The sequence below is a fragment of the Theropithecus gelada genome, chromosome 2, assembly GCF_003255815.1.
Source record: "Theropithecus gelada isolate Dixy chromosome 2, Tgel_1.0, whole genome shotgun sequence".
In the NCBI taxonomy this organism is placed as follows: Eukaryota; Metazoa; Chordata; class Mammalia; order Primates; family Cercopithecidae; genus Theropithecus; species Theropithecus gelada.
The window spans coordinates 1919834-1944659 of record NC_037669.1 but is presented as its reverse complement, the minus strand read 5'-3'; the positions used below and the strand labels follow the sequence as shown (position 1 = coordinate 1944659).

Here is a 24826-nt window from a genome sequence, read left to right as displayed (position 1 = left end):
TGTAGACTCCCTAGAATTAAATAACTCCAGCAATTCATTAAGGCTATACATAGATTAACAGTGGACACAGGGAGTCCTTGCCCGGGATTCTGTCCATGTCCAGATGAATTCAGGTATCTGCCCTGAAACTGGTAGGAATCAATAACATACTAGGATCCCAAAACAAGGTTTGATGATAAATTGGCGCCTCAAGGGAACAACTGCTCAAAGGGACTTCTCTATGTCAGCCATTTCTAAAACTTTGGGCTATTCCTTCCTCAATTCCCGCAGCTCCCTTATGTATCCGTCCCCTCTAGGCTGTAACCCTTGTTATGACCCTTCACGCTTGATTTGGAGGCAAGGAACAAGGAACTTAGCGAAATTAATGAACGGTATTTATACTCTCCATCAATAGAACATTTCCAAGTTCTTATCTGCAAAACATCAAGGGCATATTAAGGGTTTTTTTTTTAAGGTAATGAAAGATACACTGTGATCTGATCCAGCATGTGAGTATAGTCTATGAGGAAAATTTCCTTCACGTCATATTTAATAAAGAACTCCCTTCTTTAATATAAAAGATGGGATTCTGATTCCTTTCCAGATTACTAGCATATTTACACGGAAATAGAACATCTATAATCATTATACTTTTCTTTTGATAGACCCCTTCTGGTACAATCCCTAAGAGAAACATGTGTTTCTATGGAAACTGCAATAAGAAGACCCAACTGCTTTCTTGCTACATCCACAAGCTCTCATTAGACTTAATCTCTTTTTGCTAAAATATTGATTACATGGGAGATTGGAAGTTATTACCAGAGCCTAATTACAATCTCCATATTGGCAAAGGGAAAATAGATGAGGATATATGAGTTTGTTATCAGCTTTTATCAATTTCAATTGAGTATCCAAAGTTGTGGAATCCAGTCCTATCAATCTATAGCCTATTCATCATCCATGAATCATTTACTTTGTGATCGATTATGTGTAATTGTTCACTCACAGCAATTTAGTGAGAGCCAATAAGGAGTCTTAAACAACAGCAACTTCATTTGCTAATGTCTAATTAATGCAATAAACATCATGCTAACAAATGAACACATTCCATGTGATATTTACTACTAATTTCTTCAGGGGCATCTGGGAGATATGAAACATCTGGACCTGATTCCTCTAAAGTGCACAACAGATAGATCATTAAACTTTGTGCTAAGCCATTTAATTCCTCCCAGAATTCTCAGACTTTTAAATGATCATTTATTACAATAATAGCCTCTTACTATAGTGTTTCCCCAGTCCTGATTAAAAAAATAATACTAATGAAGCCATCTCCTTAGCATACCTTCCGTTGGTCATTAGTCCTCCATCTCCTCTTTGAAACGTAACTATAAAAAAAGAAAAAAAAGGAAGACATGCACGCACAAGTCGTCAATATTAATTACAATTCATAACAACTACATATTGGCCCTTAGTTTAGAGCTGAGGCCTCTGGGAATTTTAACAAAATATAATTAACATAATTGTACAGAGAGTAACAGTGGTTTGGCCCCAAGGCAAAGCCATCATTTGCTCCAATTTTAATAGGACATTTCAAAATTCTTTAAGCCAAATCCAAGGTTACGTTAAAGAACCAATTCGTATTTAAATGTCAAACCTGTTACAATGAGTATATATAGTGATATTGCAAGATCCTCGTAACATTATTGTGAATTTATCAAATCAAGATTTTTAATTTTAAAACAAAGGTGTCCTAATTAGAAGGCATAAGGCAAAACACTCATAATAGAAATCGAAGCAGGGAAGTTCCAACATGTTATGTCCTTCTAATGAAACAAGAAAAACAAATACTTATTGACTACAGATTTTTCACCATCACAAATCCTTTGATGACCCTCATAAACAGTGATAATTACAACAGACATGAACTATAATTAATAGAGAATAACATGCTCACAAAAATGAATTTTTCAAATAATTGATACTGAATATATTCCTAATTGTATGTAGTGATCAGAAAAGTTGAATCCTCCATATAACTATGGAACTTATTAGCAACACCAGTAAGCATCCACCAGAGCCACAGCCAGTGAATCCAGTGAATCCACTCTCTCCAGTCGATAGTTTCAAGTCTACAAAGCCAACAACATGAAAGTGGATTTTAACGACTGGTCAAAGAACGTTATTATCAGTTCAGGTCCGTCATCCATTGCCCAAACCTCTGCAGCCAAAGGTATTTGGACTCCAAAATGATTCAGAATTGAGAAAGGTAATATACTTTGCATATTACAAAGAGGTTCTAAAACAGTAAACTGTATTCAAAGTTATTTAGTTTTTCTGCAGTGGAATGTGAACATCCATTATTAGTAGGATAAAGTCTACAAATAGCTTCACATTAGTTTGGATCAAATTTTGCCATTACATTATGGCAAACTAGAAAATTATTTTTAAAAAGAAATGTGGAGTTTAGAAGTGTACAGCTTGCAAAAGTGCAATGAACCTGCAATTCTGACCAAAATTAACATGGATTGGCTAAACCAATCACTGGGGATGAAGGAGAAAAAATACCATTTTCATTGCTGTGCACCCAGTAAACCCTGTCTTTGGAAGGCGTTGACTACATTTACTATGATTTTTTAAATGTGGTAAGTACAGGGGAAAATAAATGAAATTTAATTAGTTGATTCATATTTGTAAGTAAATAGAGGATATATTGCCACTTAATATGTACACACAGTGAATACTTCTTAATTTGAATAACTCTCCATAACTCCTCTGTTCTCAAGTTTGGGCTATCAGATATGGTGATGACTCTTTAAATTTTACGAATTTGCAAATGAAGTCCCTCCTTTAAGGTTATTTACTAATAGTATCTCTCATGCTATCAGAATCAGGTAATATGATTATAAACTCCAAGAGTCTTCATGGGACAGTAAAGCATATCAGGGCTCTCAGGAAGTTCTTATTGGTACCTGAAATATACTCTGCCTTATCAGTTTTACATGTAATGTCTCAAACGCATTGCAAAACAATCCTGACATAACCTTTGCATCTGCTCAGCACTGGCTATAGGCACATGCTCAGAGAAGATGAAAGAATACAAATGCGAAAGGCTCACTGAAGGGCGCGGAATCAGGAATCAGCAGTGCATCTGTCCCACATTGTGCCCCTTTAATAACTGCTTTTAACCAAAAAGAATTAATCTGAAATAATTAATGCAAAAAATTGAGCACTGGAGATATTAAATAAATGCCTGATTAGTACACACGCAATGTGAAAACAGTATAGCTAATTAGCCTTCCATCTGATGTGACTTTCTAGTTTGTGGTTTTTTCTTAATGGACTATCAAGTGATTGTTTTAGTCTGTTAAAAGAGAGTTAAGATAATGGTGTGAATATTATTGTGAATATGCAAATAAGCAGATGCTCATGGGCTACACCTCAAAATGTGCTGTTTAAGAGATATGTGAGAAGCTAAATTGTTTTCCCTAATTTAGATGCTCTTTTGTCCCATTCAAACTTTCTGTTGGTGCCAGAGCAATAAATAATATTAGAGGAAAGGAGGACACCAGAAGCAGCGGTACAAACATTGAGTTGTACTTAACTTTAATACACGAACCAGTGGCAAATTCTTCAGGACATGTACAGTTTAAAGTATTATAATAGAACACTGAAAACCTTATAAAAAATATATCACGAGGCCGGGCGCGGTGGCTCACGTCTGTAATCCCAGCACTTTGGGAGGCCCAAGGGGTTGGATCACGAGGTCAGGAGTTCAAGACCAGCCTAGCCAAGACAGTGAAACCCTGTCTCTACTAAGAATACAAAAATTAGCCAGGCACGGTGGCAAGTGCCTGTAATTCCAGCTATTCGGGAGGCTGAGGTAGAAGAAGTGCTTGAACTCTGGGGGCGGAGGTTGCAGTGAGCTGAGATCATGCCACTGCACTCCAGCCTGGGCGACAGAGTGAGACTCTGTCTCCAGAAAAAAAAAAAAAAAAATATATATATATATATATATATATATACACACACACACATATACATATAATGCATTAAAGTTAATTTGCAAACTTGTTAGGGCATGAACACTATAGTATGTATGGCCGATATCTGGCAATTGAAAACTAAATGCCGTGAGCAAACTAATTTAAATTTTAAAATATTTCATATTAAGCATTTGGGACAATCTATTTTCTGTTTCTGTTCCCATCACCATTAAAACATGGTTTTCAAATGATTCTAGACTGCCAATAGGGTGTCAAAGTATTCCGTAAAGACATTTATCTCTGTATCTCTGCATATTAACAACACAAGGCAAAACTTCATACTACATTATGTAAGTATTTGATGACCTTAAAAAGGTTCACATATAATTTAGTACAAAATCTAAACGTCCATTTTGTATTATTTCTGTCAGAATTTTTTTAAAAACTCTTCTCTTAATGGGTTGTTTAGTTGTGTTTTTAAAGAAGAGAAAAAAAGGGAACACTTTTTCAAGTTTCATTTTTTACTTTATGCTGCAAAACTGGTTCTATTTTGAAAAGTAGATCAAAAGGAACTAACTTCTCTTGGATCATGAAGTTTAGGGCAGACTACAAATAACCATGAACAATGAGAACTCCTCAAAGGGAAATCATATCTGGTGTTCTGATCAGTGTTTTGTGTGTGTGCAGAAAGACGAACATACAAATAAAACGCCACAGCAAATTGAAAGCTATTTTGAGGTGGTTCTCATTTCGAAGAAGTGTTTGCCTTGAAGCTGTAAGAAGGGTTGGGTGTGGCCAGACAATCTTGTTCTCATCACAATTTTGATAATCACAGAGTAGTAACTTTGGGCTTATTAGAGATACCTATGGAATAACTGTGACTCTCGATCAGAAGTCTCTGCTAGTATCCAAAAATTAAGAACTTTCAAGGAGTTACACACGGAATATTTTAGCTTACACTAACTGAATAGTATAAGTGCTTAGGTTTCCAAAAAGCTCTGCAGACACCACAATCTAAAATGTTTCTGAAAACATTTTGAATTTCTTGCAATTTCTGCAACACATATAAGGTAAAGAGATTTTGCAAGGTTATAGCATACAAAAAGTAACTCTAATATGACCTCACAGAATTAATCCTAACCTCATGCCTGCTACAACTGGGGTAGAAGAGGAGAAAACATAACTGTGGTAAATTGACATTTTGAGTGAGGAAGCTTTCAGAGTGCCTGTCTTTAGTAGGTCACATTTTCCTACTCCAAATGGAAACTTTACTGTTGCAGCCAAGCCTCATTCCCTTTCCCGATAAGCTATTTCTCAAATATGAATGTAGATTAATCCTTTTTTAATAAGCACTAACTCAGCCCAGATAATCAGAGTATAAAAAATCCATCAAGGCCGGGCGCGGTGGCTCAAGCCTGTAATCCTAGCACTTTGGGAGGCCGAGACGGGCGGATCACGAGGTCAGGAGATCGAGACCATCCTGGCTAACACGGTGAAACCCCGTCTCTACTAAAAAGTACAAAAAACTAGCCGGGCGAGGTGGCGGGCGCCTGTAGTCCCAGCTCCTCGGGAGGCTGAGCCAGGAGAATGGCGTAAACCCGGGAGGCGGAGCTTGCAGTGAGCAGAGATCCGGCCACTGAACTCCAGCCTGGGTGACAGAGTGAGACTCCGTCTCAAAAAAAAAAAAAATAAATAAAAATAAAAATAAAAAAATCCATCAAATCTTTTAAGTGCCTTGGATGGTTCTGTCCAATAATTTATATTTCACTGACGATTTTAAGACGTATGTGTGAAGTGTTTAGCATTTCACATAATTGGTTCACTCACATTAAATTGTTTATATTTACTGAGCTTCATAAAATCTGTTATCTTCAGAGTCAGCCATCTATCAGTTAAGTATAAAACTTCTGAAAGGCTTCTCTCTGGCTTGGCCTTATTCCAAAATACCTGAAGGGCACAGCACCTTCTGAGTTAGCAGTTCTTCTACAAGCAGATGAGTATCAATAACAATAAAAAATTGTAATAGGAAAGGTACTATTCTTGTCAAGCTCAATGATCAACATCTATTTTCAAATTAAGTGCATAGGTTGTGCAAAGAATTGCTGTTAAAAAAAGAAGAGAAGTCTCTCTGGTGTGATTTTACTAACAGTATAAACTGACTACCTATGAGAGATACTCTATTTCTAAGGAGTGAGTGAATGAAGAAATATGGAGGATAAAAATGCAACACTCCAAATGTGAATGTATTAGAACTTTGCACTGAACTGACCAGCATAGTCAATTTTTTATTATCATTGCTAACGTCAAGCAAAGGGATAAACACCAAATAGTCCATGAATTAAATCAGTTCTTCCTTATATTTCACATGATTTATACAAGTGTATCACAGAGATGTAATATACCACGGTGGCTGATTAAACAGAAAGGTTGATGGGCAATGCCCTCAGCAATGAAGGCAGAGAACTGGACTGCGTAACAAGAAGGCACATTAAAGTATCATTAATTTTCCAGACTTTGACACTCAGCAGTTACTGCCTAGCACCCCTTTCTGCAAAGAATCCCTCACTGTTGAAGTGATATAGCACTTGGGTGACAAATTATGAGGAAGCAGAGAGGCAGCAACCAATGAGGAATGAGAATGGCAGGATGATGGCATGTCACCAAACATGGAAGCCTCTTGTCAATGGATATGCTGTACTACTTTCTCTGGTCCTGGAAATGTATTCTATCGAGTAACTAATAACATTTTATCTTCATAAGATATAGACACAAGCTACAATGCTATAATCAAATGATCATAAATATATAAATGCATCAAATAACAAGCAAGGCAACCAAGTCAGTGCTATACTCAGCATTTTGCACTATTTCCACATTCTCAGCAGTTTAGGTGCCTACAAGCCACAGCATCTTAAAAGCTTAATAACCAATGACGCCTCTGTCAAGATCAGTTACTAAGACATTTATGCTTCCTACCAAAGTTAATATTAGAAATAGAAGATTGAATGCAATGTCTCAAAAACTTCTTACATATTTGTAAAATCATGTCCAATTAAAATTGGTCCCTTGTGAATTCCAGAAAGTGTGAAATGTTGTGAGATATTTCTTATTGTTATTGGAGAAAATATTTAAAATAAACTGCACTTAAAATTATAATTGAACGTCACTTCAGTATTGAGTTAATTCTGTCAATCACTGACTTTACAATTTTGTGTCTCCTCTCTCTTCTCTCTCTACCATGGAGATATTTTGAAGGCCACGATATAGGACACCCTTGAAACTCTGTCCTGGATTCTAAGAAGAAAACATTGTTGTGAATATGCAGACCATCTAGGGTCTTCTTTTTATTGTTCTGCTTCAGCTTCTTTCTCTTCTTCTTCATTTTCCTTTTCTTTTAAAATACTGCTTGTTTGCATTGTAATAAGAGTCTATGTAAGTGAACAGTAAATCACTTAATTCATGCCTCATCAGTCTTATCAATTCTGGTGAGATTTTTGCTTGTCGGTATTTTTCACGAGGGACATTTCCTATTGTAATCTGCATCCTGACACACTAAAAGCTATATTTCAAAATGTTCTTCTTTCCTGAACATTTAAGTAATGCTCATGCATAAATCCACTTCTCAAACATGGCTTCATAGCATGTAACACATTTTGTGTGTGTGTGTGTGTGTGTATGTGTGTGTGTGTATCTGTGTGTGTGTGAGTTTATGATTTCAAAGAACTAGTTGAGAAAAACAGTTAAGCATTTTTATCAGTCTGTGCTCTTGTTATGCTTCACTGGAGCTACAAGCAGAATGACTTTGCCTCATGGTTACAAAGTGATATGGTCAAGAGCAATGCATTAAAGCATGTTGAGTGTGATTGCATTTTACAGTGCAGGTTTCTAAAATAAGCCAAAATCACTCATTTGTTATTCCTTTCTGCTCCTTCCATTCATTTCATTACATTCCTACAGATTAAGAGATTTTCTTAGCTGGAAATAGTCACTTACCAGCATAGTTACTGAGTCCCTTCCTCTTCTTTCTTCTCCAATACAACCATATGCTAAAACCCATCAAAATTACCCAGCAGGCACCACCAATACCAGCAATAAAGGCCGGTTGCTTCACCACGTCAGTGATTTGCTCAGTTATGCTGTTATTGCTTTCAGTAATGACAACTTCATTGCGTCTCCCTACGGAAAAAACAATAGTATTAGTATATATTCAAACAAAAATAAGCACAGGAATACAAACATGGTGCATCAAAAATGAAGAAAAATTATTTGAAGGCAGGAAATACTTGTTTTGTTTTGAGCCTATCACAAGTATTGATAAGCATAGTTGATAATTTTCAAAAGAAGAATCAAATCATGAGTTTGAAAATGTGATTGAGAACACTGACCTCTTGTGTTGTGGTTTGCTATGGACGGATTCACAACCACATATTGATTTATCACCTTATAAATTATAAAAATAGTACTAGGAGTTGAATTAATAACTTATCTTGAATTACACAGTGTTTTTAAATATAGTTTTTATTTTTAAGACAGCAATGACAACTTTTAACATGGGGTGTTTGCAAATTGCCTTTCTGCTGAGGCACTGTCCATATTCAAATGTTTGTAATTCACAAGAACATGTAACTTAATGTTAACTTTAATATTCTACCAAAGAGTTTATTTTGAGCAAATATCCTTTCATTTTCTGGAGAGTATTAAAACTACTATACAAAACAATGACAATTATGTAAACAGCTTTCACAGAGATCAGCATGCATAATTAAAATATGAAAAGATGAAACTCATATATTCCCTTAAAGTATCTGAAACTAATTTGAAAACCATTTGAAAGCCAAATTTAAAGAACAACTTAAAAATTAACTTTGAGGTCTCCACTACTGAGAAATACATTTAAATCTAGACTCAGATTATTCTAGAACTAGTCATGTTTGGAAAATTTAGACCCCTCAGATAATTAAGAAAATCTCAGTCTGCATTTTGAATCGGTCTTAAACTTGTGGAATCATAAGATTTATGGGCTTATTTAGCAGATTAAGAAATGTAGATGCTGGGAATTAAGTGATTTCTAATGTCAATATGATGCCTAATTAGTGACTAATCAAAGACTTTTAAAAGGTAAGTGGTAAGCAAAATATAAATGGCACATTTCAGCATACGATATCAAAGGAATGTGTGGGATTTTCCCTGTTTTAGTTATAGCGCTGTAATACATTAAAAAGATCATGGTCTTTGAAGTCATGATTTTGATGAAACAACTCTGCCACTTACTAGCCAAGTAAGCAGTAAGCTTAATCTTCCAGAGCCCGTGTCAGTTGGTTGGCACCAGTATTGTCTACTTCATGTATTTTGGGAGGATTGAAGTGGAGGCTAATATGAAGACAGTAGTTTTTGACTCAAAATTATGACCCATGTAAGTTTAAGGCCTGCTTTAAGGACTTCTCAGTCAACCTCAGTGACAGGAGTGATAAATATCTAGATTTGAGAATCCTGCAGATCTCAATTCACTTGTTTACCTCACTGCTCCTCCTTTCTTCCAAGGCAGAAAATTAGCCTACATTTCCTAGCATCTTTTGCAGTAGAGTTCAAAAAAGTAACTGAGCATTAGCCAGTGGTAACTAGGAACAAAATGTGCACATGACCTTCCAGGCCTGATCCCTAACACTGCCTTGACTTGAAACTCTATTTCCTCATTGGTTGGACAGAAACAGGGGATCTGTTGGAAGATGTTAAGCTTCTAAGACATGGGAGAGCTATGGTTTGAAAGATCCAAAACCCCTGAATAACGACACTGAGTAGAAACTCCATTTCCCATTCTGCTGATCCATATTGGTCTGAGCTGTGAATTAGAAATAAAATTTTATTTTGTTAATCTTTTCAAAATACAGGCTTTTTTTTATCATAGCTGTTAGCATTTCCTTACACATAATCCATTCCTGAAAGGTCTTTTGATTAAATTTCAGATTTAAATACCAACGTCACTTATGTAGTAAATCTGGCTCATTTTCCCACTATGTCTGCCTTTAATTATTATACATGTAAACATAGTCAAAACTGTATTTAAAATGAGCTCATATTTTCCATATGAGACATACACCTATCTGGTGATTTCCTTAACTATTAGGAATTATCAGAAAGAAAACATACCTTATTGAACAGAGAAAAGAAAATTTGGGCCGGGCGCGGTGGCTCACGCCTGTAATCCCAGCACTTTGGGAGGCCGAGGCGGGCGGATCACAAGGTCAGGAGATCGAGACCACGGTGAAACCCCGTCTCTACTAAAAATACAAAAAACTAGCCGGGCGCGGTGGCGGCGCCTGTGGTCCCAGCTCCTCGGGAGGCTGAGGCAGGAGAATGGCGGGAACCCGGGGGGCGGAGCTTGCAGTGAGCCGAGATCGCGCCACTCACTGCAGCCTGGGCGACAGAGCAAGACTCCGTCTCAAAAAAAAAAAAAAAAAAAGAAAATTTGGCCTTCATTTTGTAAACGGTCCACAATATATCATATTTAGTAAGCTGCAATATTTATGTTACTCAAGGTGTATTGCTATTTTTTATGCTGCTGGTATTTTTGAAACAATGTTGTCAGTTGGACTAATTAGAGCATAGACAAGGGATGTGTGTGACCTGTAACGCTCCATTGTTCTTGCAGACAAAAAATATAATGAAATATAATGTCTTCCTCCCATTGGAGAGTAATGAAGAACAAAACTAATTTGTTGGACTAAAAACTAATTAGACACATCAGATTTGATTGTACCTATTACCGTGAAAGTTTGCAGCTGTTCCACATATTATAACCAACTATGTAATGTAAGCGTGAAAAGCCAAATGATTAGAGAAGCAATAACTGTATTATTAAGCAAAATAACTAAAATTTTTAAGTCAATGTAAATTGGTTATATGACACACGGCTTAATGGATATATATCTGAATGTATTTGATTGCATTTTTGTGTCTGTAAATGCAATGATACAGAATTATGGACACTTTGATGTAAAAGTCATCTTACCATAGGAAACTGCACAGAAAAGAACAATACCAATGTTAAGCCAGTGTAAGGCAGTGTTTTACATTTTTACAATGTTTTAATTAATGGTCCCTTAATGGAACTTTCTGGAAGGAATGCTAAACTGAGAAGGAATAGATGGAACAATACATGGTCTGGCATAGTACAAATCTAAAGTTCTCAACCATAAATTACATCAAATGCCAATACATGATTTAATTAAAACAAAGGGGAAATGTGGTACGGTTTGAGTCACTTCAAGTGCCATTTCCAGTTCTGAATAGACAATGGGAAAGTGTAAATTGAAACAGAAAAGATTAGCCATCACTAAATCACTTTTCAACCAAGGAATAACAGTTGTGTAGATAAGGGCATCAGACAAGATGTTAAGGTAGATATGCAGGAGTAATTAAGGAAACAATTAGAAGGCTTCTCAGTACAAGTGTAGATATTAAAAAGAAATAAATCTGTCAAGAACAAATAGCCTTTTCTAGGTTGAATTGTGATGTGTGTGTGTGTGTGTGTGTGTACACAAAAAATAGAATTTCTATAATTCTATTTTATAATTACTTTTTAGTATAGCATATTTTAACTATTTTAATAAAATAGAAATATTACTTTCTAGATTACTTTTATCTCATAGAAAAATCTGAAAACACTTGTATGAAATGCTAAATAGCAAATTAAAAGGTACTCATTACCCATCTGAAGACTCAGACTTTTATAAATGATAGGAAAATTAAGTGAAATTTTCTATTTGATTTAAAATAATCACTAACTTTATTATGTTAAGTTACAGTTCAGTTGTTCAGTGCATAACTGTGATAGTCATGACATGAGCTTGGTTATACTGTATGCTTGTAATTTTTTACTTCCCTACAAGGAAATAAATCCCCCAAATATCTGGCAGATAGTCACTAGGAAGAAAAAGAATCAAGAACGTTTTACTTGAGAATGGTATTTATAGCATGGTACTGGTACCGGTACCAAAACAGACATATAGACCAACGGAACAGAACAGAGCCCTCAGAAATAATACCACACATCTACAGCCATCTGATCTTTGACAAACCTGACAAAAACAAGAAATGGGGAAAGGATTCCGTATTTAATAAATGGTGCTGGGAAAACTGGCTAGCCATAAGTAGAACGCTGAAACTGGATGCCTTCCTTACACCTTATACAAAAATTAATTCAAGATGGATTACAGACTTAAATGTTAGACCTAAAACCATAAAAACCCTAGAAGAAAACCTAGGCAATACCATTCCAAACATAGGCACGAGCAAGGACTTCATGTCTAAAACACGAAAAGCAATGGCAACAAAAGCCAAAATAGACAAATGGGATCTAATTAAACTAAAGAGCTTCTGCACAGCAAAAGAAACTACCATCAGAGTGAACAGGCAACCTACAGAATGGGAGAATATTTTTGCAATCTACCCATCTGACAAAGGGCTAATATCCAGAATCTACAAAGAACTCAAACAAATTTACAAGAGAAAAACAAACAACCCCATCAAAAAGTGGGCAAAGGATATCAACAGACAATTCTCAAAAGACATTTATGCAGTCAACAGACACATGAAAAAATGCTCATCATCACTCACCATCAGAGAAATGAAAATCAAAACCACAATGAGATACCATCTCACACCAGTCAGAATGGCAATCATTAAAAAGTCAGGAAACAACAGGTGCTGGAGAGGATGTGGAGAAATAGGAACACTTTTACACTGTTGGTGGGACTATAAACTAGTTCAACCATTGTGGAAGACAGTGTGGCGATTCCTCAAGGATCTAGAACTAGAAATACCATTTGACCCAGCCGTTCCATTAGTGGGTATATACCCAAAGGATTATAAATCATGCTGCTATAAAGACACATGCACACGTATGTTTATTGCAGCACTATTCACAATAGCAAAGGCTTGGAACCAACCCAAATGTCCCTCAGTGACAGACTGGATTAAGAAAATGTGGCACATATACACCATGGAATACTATGCAGCCATAAAAAAGGATGAGTTCATGTCCTTTGTAGGGACATGGATGCAGCTGGAAACCATCATTCTCAGCAAACTATCACAAGAACAGAAAACCAAACACCGCATGTTCTCACTCATAGGTGGGAACTGAACAATGAGAACACTTGGACACAGGAAGGGGAACATCACACACTGGGGCCTGTCATGGGGTTGCGGGAGGGGGAAGGGATAGCATTAGGACATATACCTAATATAAACGACGAGTTAATTGGTGCAGCACACCAACATGGCACATGTATACATATGTAACAAACCTGCACGTTGTGCACATGTACCCTAGAACATAAAGTATAATTTAAAAAATGGTATTTATTACTAAAGATAAGAAAAAAAACTATGAAAAGAAAGTAAGTTATTTGACAGTTATTTGACAATCTTACTTATCTTTCACTTAGAATAATTATATTCAGCCAATCCATTTCATAAAGATATAGATACAGATATAGATATTTTGTACTGTCTCTGTGGCATATATATGCCAGTATACACTATATATATATACACACACATATATGTATACACACACACACACACGCACATATATAGCTTTTTAGTGAAAAAATAAGAGCTTCTTTCTAAATACTATAAATGAATGCACACACATACACACACACACATATGTTAAATCCTTTTGGGTGTACCTATATTTCTTTCTTATTCCAATTTATTTTAGAAAATCTCAGAAGGACAAGATTGTAGGTCTCCCTCAGGTTAAGGAATTAATTCAGTCTGAATGACTAATTAAGAAAGAAGCCAATTTAAAGAAAAGTTAATACTTTTAACTTTTTCTCTACAATACTTTTAATATATAAAAGAAAGAATACCTAGAGAATCTAAAAAATGTTAACACTATGACTGAATGTTAAATCTGTCCATATACAATACATATTTGTAATAGAAAGAATCATCTAGAAGCTGGCAGTCTGCTTTATACGCATCATTTTAGAAAATAGAAAAAAATGGGAATGGCTGATATCAAACACTGGACAAACACTTTAAAAATATGTAAACTATAGGAATTTTTTTTAACAATTTTACATTGACTTTTATTTAACAAAACCACATATTTACAATTCAAAAAAGTCCTACTTTGATACATTTTACTAAATAAAATTAAAGGTTAACTGTACAAGCAATTAAAACATGGTATGTAGTAGAAAGTGTTATCAGGAGTTTTCAGCAAACTCTTTAAAATAGTCAAAAGTTAAGCAGTTAAAAAGTACTTCTGAAGTGAACACCGTTTCTAAATGGGATCCCAAGGCCTGGTGGGAGAGGCAGCCTCACTCTACCAGGCAGGCTGGACAAAGGTCCTCGCCCGGAAGTCTTAGACTCTGAGAGTGAACCGCATGTGAAGCGGAGCATGCAGACCTCTGGGGGGCAGCATGTCAGTGTCTCGTTCCCAGTTTACCTAAACCACACACAGGAGCAGCCTCTGCACTCGCCAGCAGCCTCTGTGGCAAGGTGCTAAGCGACCCTGGTTGGGGACTCAGAACTTTAGAACTTTCTGGCCTCTGGAGTCATGAACTGGCGAGACCTCACATGGAATATATATATTTTTTTTATTAAAGGCACTGCCAAACAAATAAAAGCAGGGAAAACTGAAGGGGGTGCATTTATTGAATGAAGGGCACTTTACTAGAGGAAATCTGTAGTGACAAGGCTCTGTTTCCCTGAGAGAGCGCCACAACCCATACAGTGTAAGGCAGCCAGTACCTCAGCTGAATCAACTCAATCTTATTGATATGAGGTGTCTCTGGGTGCAGTTCAGGGAGGCCGGAGTGACTAAAAATTGAGGGGAGAACCATGTGAAAGAGGGAGACAGTGGAGAGTGAGGCTCCCACATTTGTGTATACTCTTCCCTTACATCCAAGGGTGAACACTGAACAGTGCATGCAAAGAGAAGATTGTAAGGATCTGGTGAAAGCAGAGGTTTTAGCTCATGTTCACTGCAAAACCATGCTTAATTTTGAATTTCACCATGTTAGGAAGACCAGATAAAAATATAAGGCTTCTCACCGGAAGCCCAGGAGAGGGTCATGCCTTGAAAGTAAATATTTTACTGAGGTATTGCCTTGAGAATAAGGGCAAAACCTAAGAAGTCTCATACTAACCAGTGTAAAAACTAAGACATCACTGGTTAAAGGTGACCAGACAGTAATGTATGTGCCTGCTAGAACACAAACACTGTTCGTAAGATCACAAAATTTTATTTCATCTGCAATGTTCAATATAGTAAAAAATTACCAGGCATGTGAAAGTAAATAAACAACAAACCAGAAACACATAACCCAAAGTCAGCTGAAAAGATAATCAATAGAAGTAGACTATGAGATAAGATGGATGTTGAAATAAGGAGAAAAGAACTTTAAGCAGCTATTACAATAGGTGTATGGACTTAATATGGTCATAACAAATGATTACATGGAAAATATCAGAGGGAAATGAAAAGTGTAAAAGGAAGCAAATAGAAATTATAGAACAGGAAAGTGTAACATATGAAATGACCAGTTCCTTGGACACTTCCATTTCTTCCATGAAGAAGTAACAGGTATTGGGATATGCACTCCCATCACAAACAAGTAGGAGATGAGGCAAAATATGTGACAGAAAAGGATAGGACTGTGGTCTCAGACAGAAAGGAAAGAAACAGGGACAACCTTAATATTTTCACAGCTTTGTACCTCCAGATAACTTTATGATGCAGCCTAGGGTAACCCGAACATTGCTGAATCACATCCCTGAGTTGAAAAGACTGAAGCACTCATGGAAGCTGAATGTTTTTTTTTTTTTTTTTTTTAGAAACGGAGTCTGCCTCAGTCACCCACGCTGGAGGGCTGGAGTGCGCTCACTGCAACCTCTGCCTCTCGAGTTCAAGCACTTTTCCTGCCTCAGCCTCCCAAGTAGCTGGGACTAGAGGCGCCCACGGCCACACCCGGCTAATTTCTTTTGTATTTAGTAGAGATGGGGTTTCACCATGTTGCCCAGCTGGTCTCCAACTCCTGAGCTCAAGTAATCAGCCAGCCTCGGCCCTTCAAAGGGCTAGGATTACAGGCGTGAGCCACCAAATATTAGTAAATTCAGCACATCTATGAAATGGATAATATATCATGACCAGTTGTGATTTATCCCAAGATCACAAGGTTGATTTACCTTTAAGGGTCATTCAACAGAATTCATCACATTAACACAAACAAGAAGAGAGAGAAAACATGATTATCCGAAAACACTTAAAAACATTTCACAACTACTAAAATGAGTAAGTGAGGTAGTAAGGTCACAAAGCACAAAGGCCATATAGAAATTAAATTTATGTGTAATACAAAACAACTGGAAAAATAAATTTTAAAAATCCATTTATGATAGTGTAAAAAACATCAAATAGGCCAGGTGAAGTGGCAGGACCTCATGCCTGTAATCCCAGCACTTTGGGAGGCCAAGGCAGGCAGATTGCTTGAGGTCAGGAGTTTAAGACCAGCCTGGCCACAATAGCAAAACCCTGTCCCTACTAAAAATACAAAAATTAGCCAGAAGCGGTGGGGCATGCCTGTAGCCCCAGCTGCTCAGGAGGTTGAGGTGGGAGGAGGACTCGAACCTGGGAGAGGGAGGCTGCAGTGAGCCAAGATCGCGCCACTGCACTCAAGCACTCCAGCCTAGATGAGAGAGAGAAACATTTTCTCAAAAATAACAACAAAACAAAGAACACACACAAAAAATCAAATGCTCAAGAAATGTGTTGACACACTAAAAAGTGTAAAATACTGGACCAAAGTAAAGAACACTTAAATAATAGAAACATATATCACATTCCCAGAAAGAGAGTCATTATTAAAATATTTACTCTATGCATTTTGATGGATTTATTCACTGCACTTACACTCACCATTCCAACACAAGTTTTAGAGATTTCAACAAGCTGATTTGAAAAGTATATGGAAAAGCAGAAGACCTACAATAAACAAAATAATTTTGCAGAAGAAAATGATGGAGTATTCACATTACCTGATTTCAAGGCTTACTACGAACTACAGTAACCAAGGCAGTGTGGTTTGGCGTATGGATAGACATATAATCAAACCGAATCCCACAGGGAATTCAGGAATATGCATCCATGTATATGTGATTAACTGGTGGAAAGGAAAGTCTTTTTAATAAATGATGAGTACACAACATGGAAATAAATAAGCCTCATTCCTTTAACTACACTGCAGTTACCCTCAGATGAATTACAGACTTCCGCATAAAAGCTACAATTATAAAGCTTCTAGAGGAAAATATCCTCAGTATCTAGAGGTAAGCCACAATTTCTTAGGAAGCACCAAATATCAAAGAAAAAATGATAAATTGTACTTCATTAAAATGTAATACTTTTGTTCATCAAATGACATTATTAAGAAAATGAATAGGGAAGTCATGGACTGGGAAAAAATATTTGTAACACAAATACATGGAAAAGAACTTGTATCCAGAATGTGTAAATAACTCTTACTAATCAGTAACAAGAGACCATCCAATTTTTAAAAAGCAAACATGTGGTCAATTCACAGAAGAAACTATGTGGCTGGCCAATAAGCACATGTAAAGTTTCTTGACATTATATAAGAAAATTCAAGCCAAAATCACAGGTTATCCCAACTAGAATGGCTAAAACCACAAAAACTGGAAAGCTCAAATGTTGGGGACAATGTAGAGCGACTGGAAGTCATTTTCCTTGCTGGCGGGAGTATGAAATTACACAACTTGAATATTGTTTAGCAGTTTCTTATAAAGTCAAACAAGACAAGTCTTTTACCCAGAAATTAGACTCCTAGGTATTTCTCCAAAAGGACACAAACATTTACACAATAATATTCATTCTCTCAGGTGAAAAGCAGATAAACAAAATATGGCATATTCATACGATTGAATACTGCTCAGCCATAAAACGTGAACTGAATAATACATATGTGGATGAATCTCAAAAACATTATCCTTAGTGAAAGAAACCAGATTAAAAAAAAATCACATTCTGTATGATTCCATTTATATACATCTCAAGAAGAGGCAAACATAATCTATGATAATAGGGAAAATTTTCATGCAATGATGATATTCGATTTAATATGATTTCTTCTTTGGGATGGTATATTTAGATTATAAACTTTCTTCTGGACTGTTTCTTGTTAATTTTTGACATTTCTCTGGCTAAGAGGAAGCATACAGATTTGAAACATGATGCTCTCTCTTCAGTAACTATCTCATTTTTATTATATTTCAATGGCATCAAAATTGCTAATGAGGCAGTTGATTAAAAATAATTTTTAAACTACCTTTCAGCATTTAAACTCCTAAATATTGCATTTAAAAAAGGCTCTGGGACTTTTAAGAGCATGATCAACTGCACCAAGTATTTTTGTAAGAAACCCTAGTCAGTTAACCCATTTGTCAACGTGATATATGTACCCTAACATTCTTAAGTGCATATTCACTATTAGTATGTTGATGCAAAATCATCATCCACCTTGTCAGCTGACTGATTCTAAAGCACAGACCACATCGTTTGATACTCACCGATGATTATTGGCTGCGGCTCACTTTTTACTCCAACCCCTGCACTGGTACTAGCTGCAACCTCTACCCGGTATTGAATACCTGGGAACAATCCACCGATTATTACAGACCGAATGGCTGCGTCCACAGTTTTGTTGATATGGAATCGTGTTTCATTTCCTAGACACCAGATCTGCAGAAATGGAAAGTGAATAACAAAGTGAATAACACAGGGACATAATATTATCGTTTCTGGTAACAAGACTACTATAACTGATTAAATATTTTGTAATTGTAACCTATCTATCTTCTAGGCTTACAGGAGTTTTGTAAATGACATCTTCTAAAGCCCAACCTCTGCAGTTTGTTTATAAGTGTGTATGTAAGTGTGTTTGTGTGCACGTGCACCTGTATTAAAAGAAGGACAATGAGGGAAGCTGTAACTATGCCATGTTCATTTATATCTTATTCTCAGCACTGAAAGCTCATAATGAGTAATTTAGAAAGCACAGTGCCTTCTTTAACACCCCTGGTGTGTGGTTTTGGATGCAAATGCCATTTTTGTGTGGATTAAAACACATAATTTCCTCTGCTTTATCAATCAAGATTTATTATGCATATAATCCACTAAAATATGGCGATTATAAGTTGCAATATCTAAGGTATATAGGTAGACATCTAAGTAATTTATATTTCATTTAAGAAAATATTAACTTGCACAGAAGTAGTTAACAAGATTAATTGACCTAAGTTATAGGTATTGACTAAAATGAAATTAAAGCCAATACTTACGTTGACAGCAATAAATCTAATATTGATCAACACATATCTACACACACATACACATTCATGAGAACAAAGTGGTGGCAAGTCTCTCGACACGGACGTTAAGGAAGTTAGGCTTTTATTTCAAGCAGGAATCAAATTTTAAGGCATCTTCTGGGATGTGGAAATTGTTCCTATAAAATGTGTTATGAAAAGAAATCCATTGTGTATCCACATTTGTGTTCGTATTATATAATATTTTAAAATCTACATGTAGACACATATGCAGGAAAACATATGATTTGTTTTGGAGCAGGTAAGTTCCCAAATTTTTTCAGTAAAAAATAATTCTTGTGAATCATGTGTTTCTTTTATTGATATATGATATCTGTGTTCTTAGTGAAGGAATATTTAGCTCTTACCTACATATGCGCTTTGAAACCAAAATAGGACAAGTCTCTAGAGAGTGAGAACGTATACTTATGAAAAAACAAATTCTTCGTGTTGTAAAAAAAAAAGTAACAATATTTAACTACATGGAAATGTAGGATATTTAGTGCCAAATGGTACAAAAATAAATTCCTAACCTCATTAAAACACACACACACTCAAGCTCACACGGAGTAGATAATTTGTTACTCTATTAAAACCATGTCCTAATGCTTATAAAATCTTAGAACCTATATAATTATTGTATTGTAAAAGTATTTATTCTTATGTTTCTTAAGCATGTGTCTTATAACATGATATAAGTCATTTTAAAATAAATCTGTATACATTTAGTCCATTCACTTGCTTTAGCAAGTTGATCTTTAATAAAATTCGATGTAAAAATTAATGTTTTCTTAGAAATAAAATTTAATCTGCAAACTTTTTAGTAAAATTATTCAGCTTAATATTAAATACCAACTCTGAATTTTTTAGGTGAAATGGGTGTCTAGTTTTGTATTGTATTAGATGTACAGAATATGCTGTTTTCAGAAATCTAGAAATATTCATTAATAGATGATACTAACATCATTTATTAATAAATTATAGTTTTAAATTTTACAAAGATTAATGAGGGGTTTTTCATTCACATGCGGTCTAATCACAACACAAACGGAATCTTATTTTGAAAACGTCGACATACTTACTATGTTAAACACCAAATGATGGCAATGAAACAATAGATATTATTGTTTCTAAACAGCCAAAAATTCAGCAGGTGAAAAATGAGATAATCAACTGTTTTTTCTGTAAGTCAGTATTTTGCAAAATGTGTTGTTTCAGTGGCTTTTTTTCAGGTGAAATATTCTACAGAACCTCAGTCAACAGACAAAAGTAGCATCTGGAGTGAGGGTTGGTGCTGCCCACAACCCACTCCACCTCTTTAACCCCGAAGCCTCTATTTTTCTGAGAACGTGGTTTAAAAAACAGCTGCCTTACAGCCTCTTATGCAGAATTCTAATAGCAAAGATAAAACCCATTTTCTGGGCTTCACCACCTACCCTCTGCCCCATCTCTTTAAATCCTTGAGGTTGTAGAATCACACCATACAGAAAACCATTTCACTGGTGTGGTTTAATTGTTCAGCTGGATTTGTGTGATCTGTGACCTGGAACTCAGGTTCTAATACCTATGCATTTGTTTCATTATCTGTCACACAGAAATATAGATAAAAACTTTACACTTAAACTGAGTAAGAGAACCTTTAGAGATGTTCCTCATTCGTGAGGCACTGAGATTTCTCTGGGAACCTTTATACAAGGGCTGTCCTTCTTCACCCGGGTCCTACCTTGTATTCTTGGAGAATTCCATTCTGGTGATCTGGGGGAGGAGGATCCCAGGAAACACTAATACTTGTGCTATTGTAGCTTCCAACTGTCAGTACAGTGACAGACTGTGGAGGGGCACTTGGGGCTGTAGAGGAAGTAATTAGAGTAAATGCAAACTGTAAGCCTTGGTGCGCGTTAGTGCTGCTTCCAGAAAATGAATAGAAAGACCAGACGCAGGAGGCTCTGGCTTCCAGGAGCTCTGAATGCACACGCTGTTTGACAGTGACAGTTTTTTTTGAGAAATATTCTTTAAATACAATATCTAGATTTAAAGCAAACGCAACAGCTTTTGGAATATGCTCTCAATAATAAATTTAACAGCTAACGTTCTAATACGTGTTTTCTATACACCCCGCAAAGAGCTAAGTGTCAGGTTTAACTCTCGCATTAACCTCAGGAGGTAGAAACAACCGTTATCTCGGTTTTACAGATGAGGAAACAGAAGGTTACTGTAAGAGACTTAGGAAAGTCAAACAGCAAGTCAGAATTTGAGCCTGTGTATGTCTGATTTTACAACTCTACTCTAACAGGCTGTCTTTCTAAAAACAACCACAACTTCTTCTAACCAAAATTATTCTGAGAAGATATATTCCAGTATTTATCATGTGTTATTTCTGAATGGTGGCATTATTGACAGCTTTTTGGGTATGCTTTTAGTTTGTGCTTACTAAATAAAAACAGAAACATGCTATAAATGTCATCAACCAGAAAAAACTTCCTTTTCTTCCCATACTGGGAAAAATAAGTGACTGCTATCAATTGACCTGTAAGTTAAGATTGAAAACTTCTTTTATACGGATGGGAAGGGACTCTGATGATAAAATGAACACAGTTCATGCTGGGTCAAATGTGAAATGGGAAGACTTTGATTTCCTACATTAATTCTCTGCCTTTATAGTTTCTCCTATAACTAACTACAACCATCCTGAGAAAAGGCAAGAGGGAAGCTCTTCCTGATTTTAGACTGCCGCATCTCTCATTTAAAGTGTCTGAGAACTAAGAAGTAATAACTTTGTGGAAAAATTCATCTATTCTCAGTGAGTCTCTGAATTAAAACCAAAGGTAGGAGTAGTTAAAATTATAGTATTACATAACATACTTCTTGACAGTTTAAAATACCAAATAATTTTGTGGTATTAATGGCTTATATAGAATAATCAATGCTTGCATAGCTTTACACTGTTTAGTTTTTTGAAACTATCCTAAATATCCTAAAATGTATTTTAAAAGCCTGACAGCAGATATCCCATGTTTTGTAAATATGTCATGACATATTTCACTTAAGTATGGCCATATTTGCATCGAGATATAGGACACACACAGAAACATGTTAACACAATACTGTTCTTTTCTATTCTTCTTTGTGACAATATTGCTCCAAAATATGGTACGATGACATAAATCCAACCACTTGTCTACGAGCCTTGTAGTTATTAAGTAGACTGCATTGAAAAATAAGACTTTTAGAATGGGTTTCTCATTCACCTTGCTGCTGTCTTGGCAAGAACACCGTGCCTGCTTCCTGACAGGTCAATTATTCCAGGACTCAGCTTCTTTCTACAGATGTGAAAGAACCCAAATCGCCACTCATCGTTCCCAGACACAGCCCGGCTGAGTTCCATTTGTTACCGTCACACAGCCACAGAAATTGGAGATGAATGTATACCCAACAGTGACAAATGTCTAATCCAGAGGAAAAGTCTAACTGCAGTGAAATTGATTTTGGAAACAGGCTTCAAACAGAGCATTCTATGTTAAGGTTACCTGCTCCACTCATTAATACGACCAATTTGCAACACAGAGTGAAATTTAATGATGAATAAAGATATGATGATAATGATTATTATTTTTAAACATGTTAGCAAGGAGAAAAGATACTATTATAATTACTGGTAACTTTTCAACATATCCTAAAAATAGATTAATAATTCCTTTTTAAATATGCATTTTTGCCCCTGCCAGTGTATCACACTGCAAAACAATGGGAAGATGACATTCTTGCTGTGTTGTGTAAGAAATGTGTAATTTAAGAGCTCTGTGGTCAAGCATATAGATGTTAACATGGGCAACCTATATACATTTTCTTAAGGCTTCTAAATATGTTTAGAGAAAGGGCTTTCTATAAGAGTTGTGAGCACAAAATTGATACAAAAGCAGAGTGGAGGGATGTATTTCATTTGGCATCTCCTTTTTTTTTTTTTTTAACTTTGATGACAACATTTATTATAAGCCTCTTGTTTAGTGAAAGAGATACCACTAAATGAACTGGTGGAAACCTACAGTAAGCTCATGTTCATCGTAGATCGACTTTAACATTCCTTTAGGTAAGAAAAGGTCCAAAATGGGGAGAAAGAGGGAACTGCCCACAGGAGAAAGTGGCTAATAAAAGACAATGCCACAATTAACTATAACAAAAAGAGTAGTCACAATGAACAGCCTGTGTTCTCAAATTTCCGTTTCTCAAAACTCCAAATGAACCAAATCTACACAAAATATAGGGGAATATTTAATAATCCAATTCAAGTGAACTGAAAAACATGGATTTGGTGCAAATGGTTACTTAAGAAAAATTCAAATTACATTAGTGCCCTTTTTTTCTGCTTGTCAGAGTCTACAGACTTCTCAGAATAAAAGGAGAAAATGACACTTCCTCAATTTACTTTTAGATGATATCTTTCCATTCTTCTAAGGAAGATAATAAATAGGTACTGTAACAGAAATTAGCTTCATCATGATACAAGTTTGATTTATATTCGAAATCTGAATACTGACCTTCTTCAGTAGTACGAACCGTTTTAGATTCACTATCCATTCCTTGGAACTCATTAAAATATGGCCGTACTTTAATTTCGTAAGTCACCCCCTTTTTCAGGTTGACTAAGACAGCACTTCGTTCAGTCGGGACTTTGGCATCTAAATTCTGCCATGAAGATGTCGCCTGCAGACCTGAAGTCTGACGATACATCACTCGGTAGCCTTGGATAAACTGGGGTTGGCGATCAACCTGAAACACATGGTAAACGGCATTTGAAACTAAAGGAAGGTATTTTAGACATCACAGTGAATTTGTCCTCTTTTCAGTTGTCCCTATTTCTGTCCTCATCTTAGTCATGTTGTGACTTTCTAGCTAATCTCTCTGCTTCCCTTCTAAGAACTCCTATCCTGTCAGAGTTCAGATTGCTCCCAAGATTATTTCCAAAATGAAGACTGGAAGAACTCTCTCTCCTGTTTAGAATACCGCACAGTACCTAAGATACCTACCTAATCAATTCAGATTCCTTGGATGAGCACAAGGCCTCTCAAAGGCCAGATCTGCCGATATCTCTAGCTTTATGTGCTGATATCTCTACAGCTTTATGTGCTGATATCTCTAGCTTTATGTGGTCTCCTCGGCTTACCCTTTTTCTGCATCCAACAATTCCCTTTCATGTGGCTTTATATGTAATATGCCCTTTGTCAGGGATTTCCATTCTTATCCTGTGTCTATTCCCTAACATCGTCACTCACTCAAAACACGTATTTCGGGTTCCTACTCATAGGTGCCAGAAATTCTGCTGAGCTCTGGGGATAAAATGCACAATGAAAATAGAGTCAGTCCCTGCCCTCATGAGCTGAGGTGAGAAGATGGAGTCCAGGTGGAGAGTAGGAGTGGTCTAATAATGACTAAACCATGGTCAAGTTACAATCATAAAAAAAAAG

General features: G+C 36.1%; 1 protein-coding gene across 6 annotated transcripts in view; it reads right to left on the bottom strand.

Moving 5' to 3' along the window:
• The window catches only part of ROBO2 (roundabout guidance receptor 2), a 1769701-nt gene that overhangs the window by 52181 nt on the left and 1692694 nt on the right, over window positions 1-24826 (bottom strand). For all 6 annotated transcript variants that reach the window (XM_025376509.1, XM_025376508.1, XM_025376507.1 and 3 more), the window contains 5 exons: window positions 23900-24131; window positions 21088-21212; window positions 18567-18738; window positions 7959-8141; window positions 1325-1367 (listed from right to left, as the gene is read on the bottom strand). In XM_025376509.1, the coding sequence (XP_025232294.1) occupies window positions 1325-1367; window positions 7959-8141; window positions 18567-18738; window positions 21088-21212; window positions 23900-24131 (755 nt within the window). The remainder of the gene's footprint in view (window positions 1-1324; window positions 1368-7958; window positions 8142-18566; window positions 18739-21087; window positions 21213-23899; window positions 24132-24826) is intronic.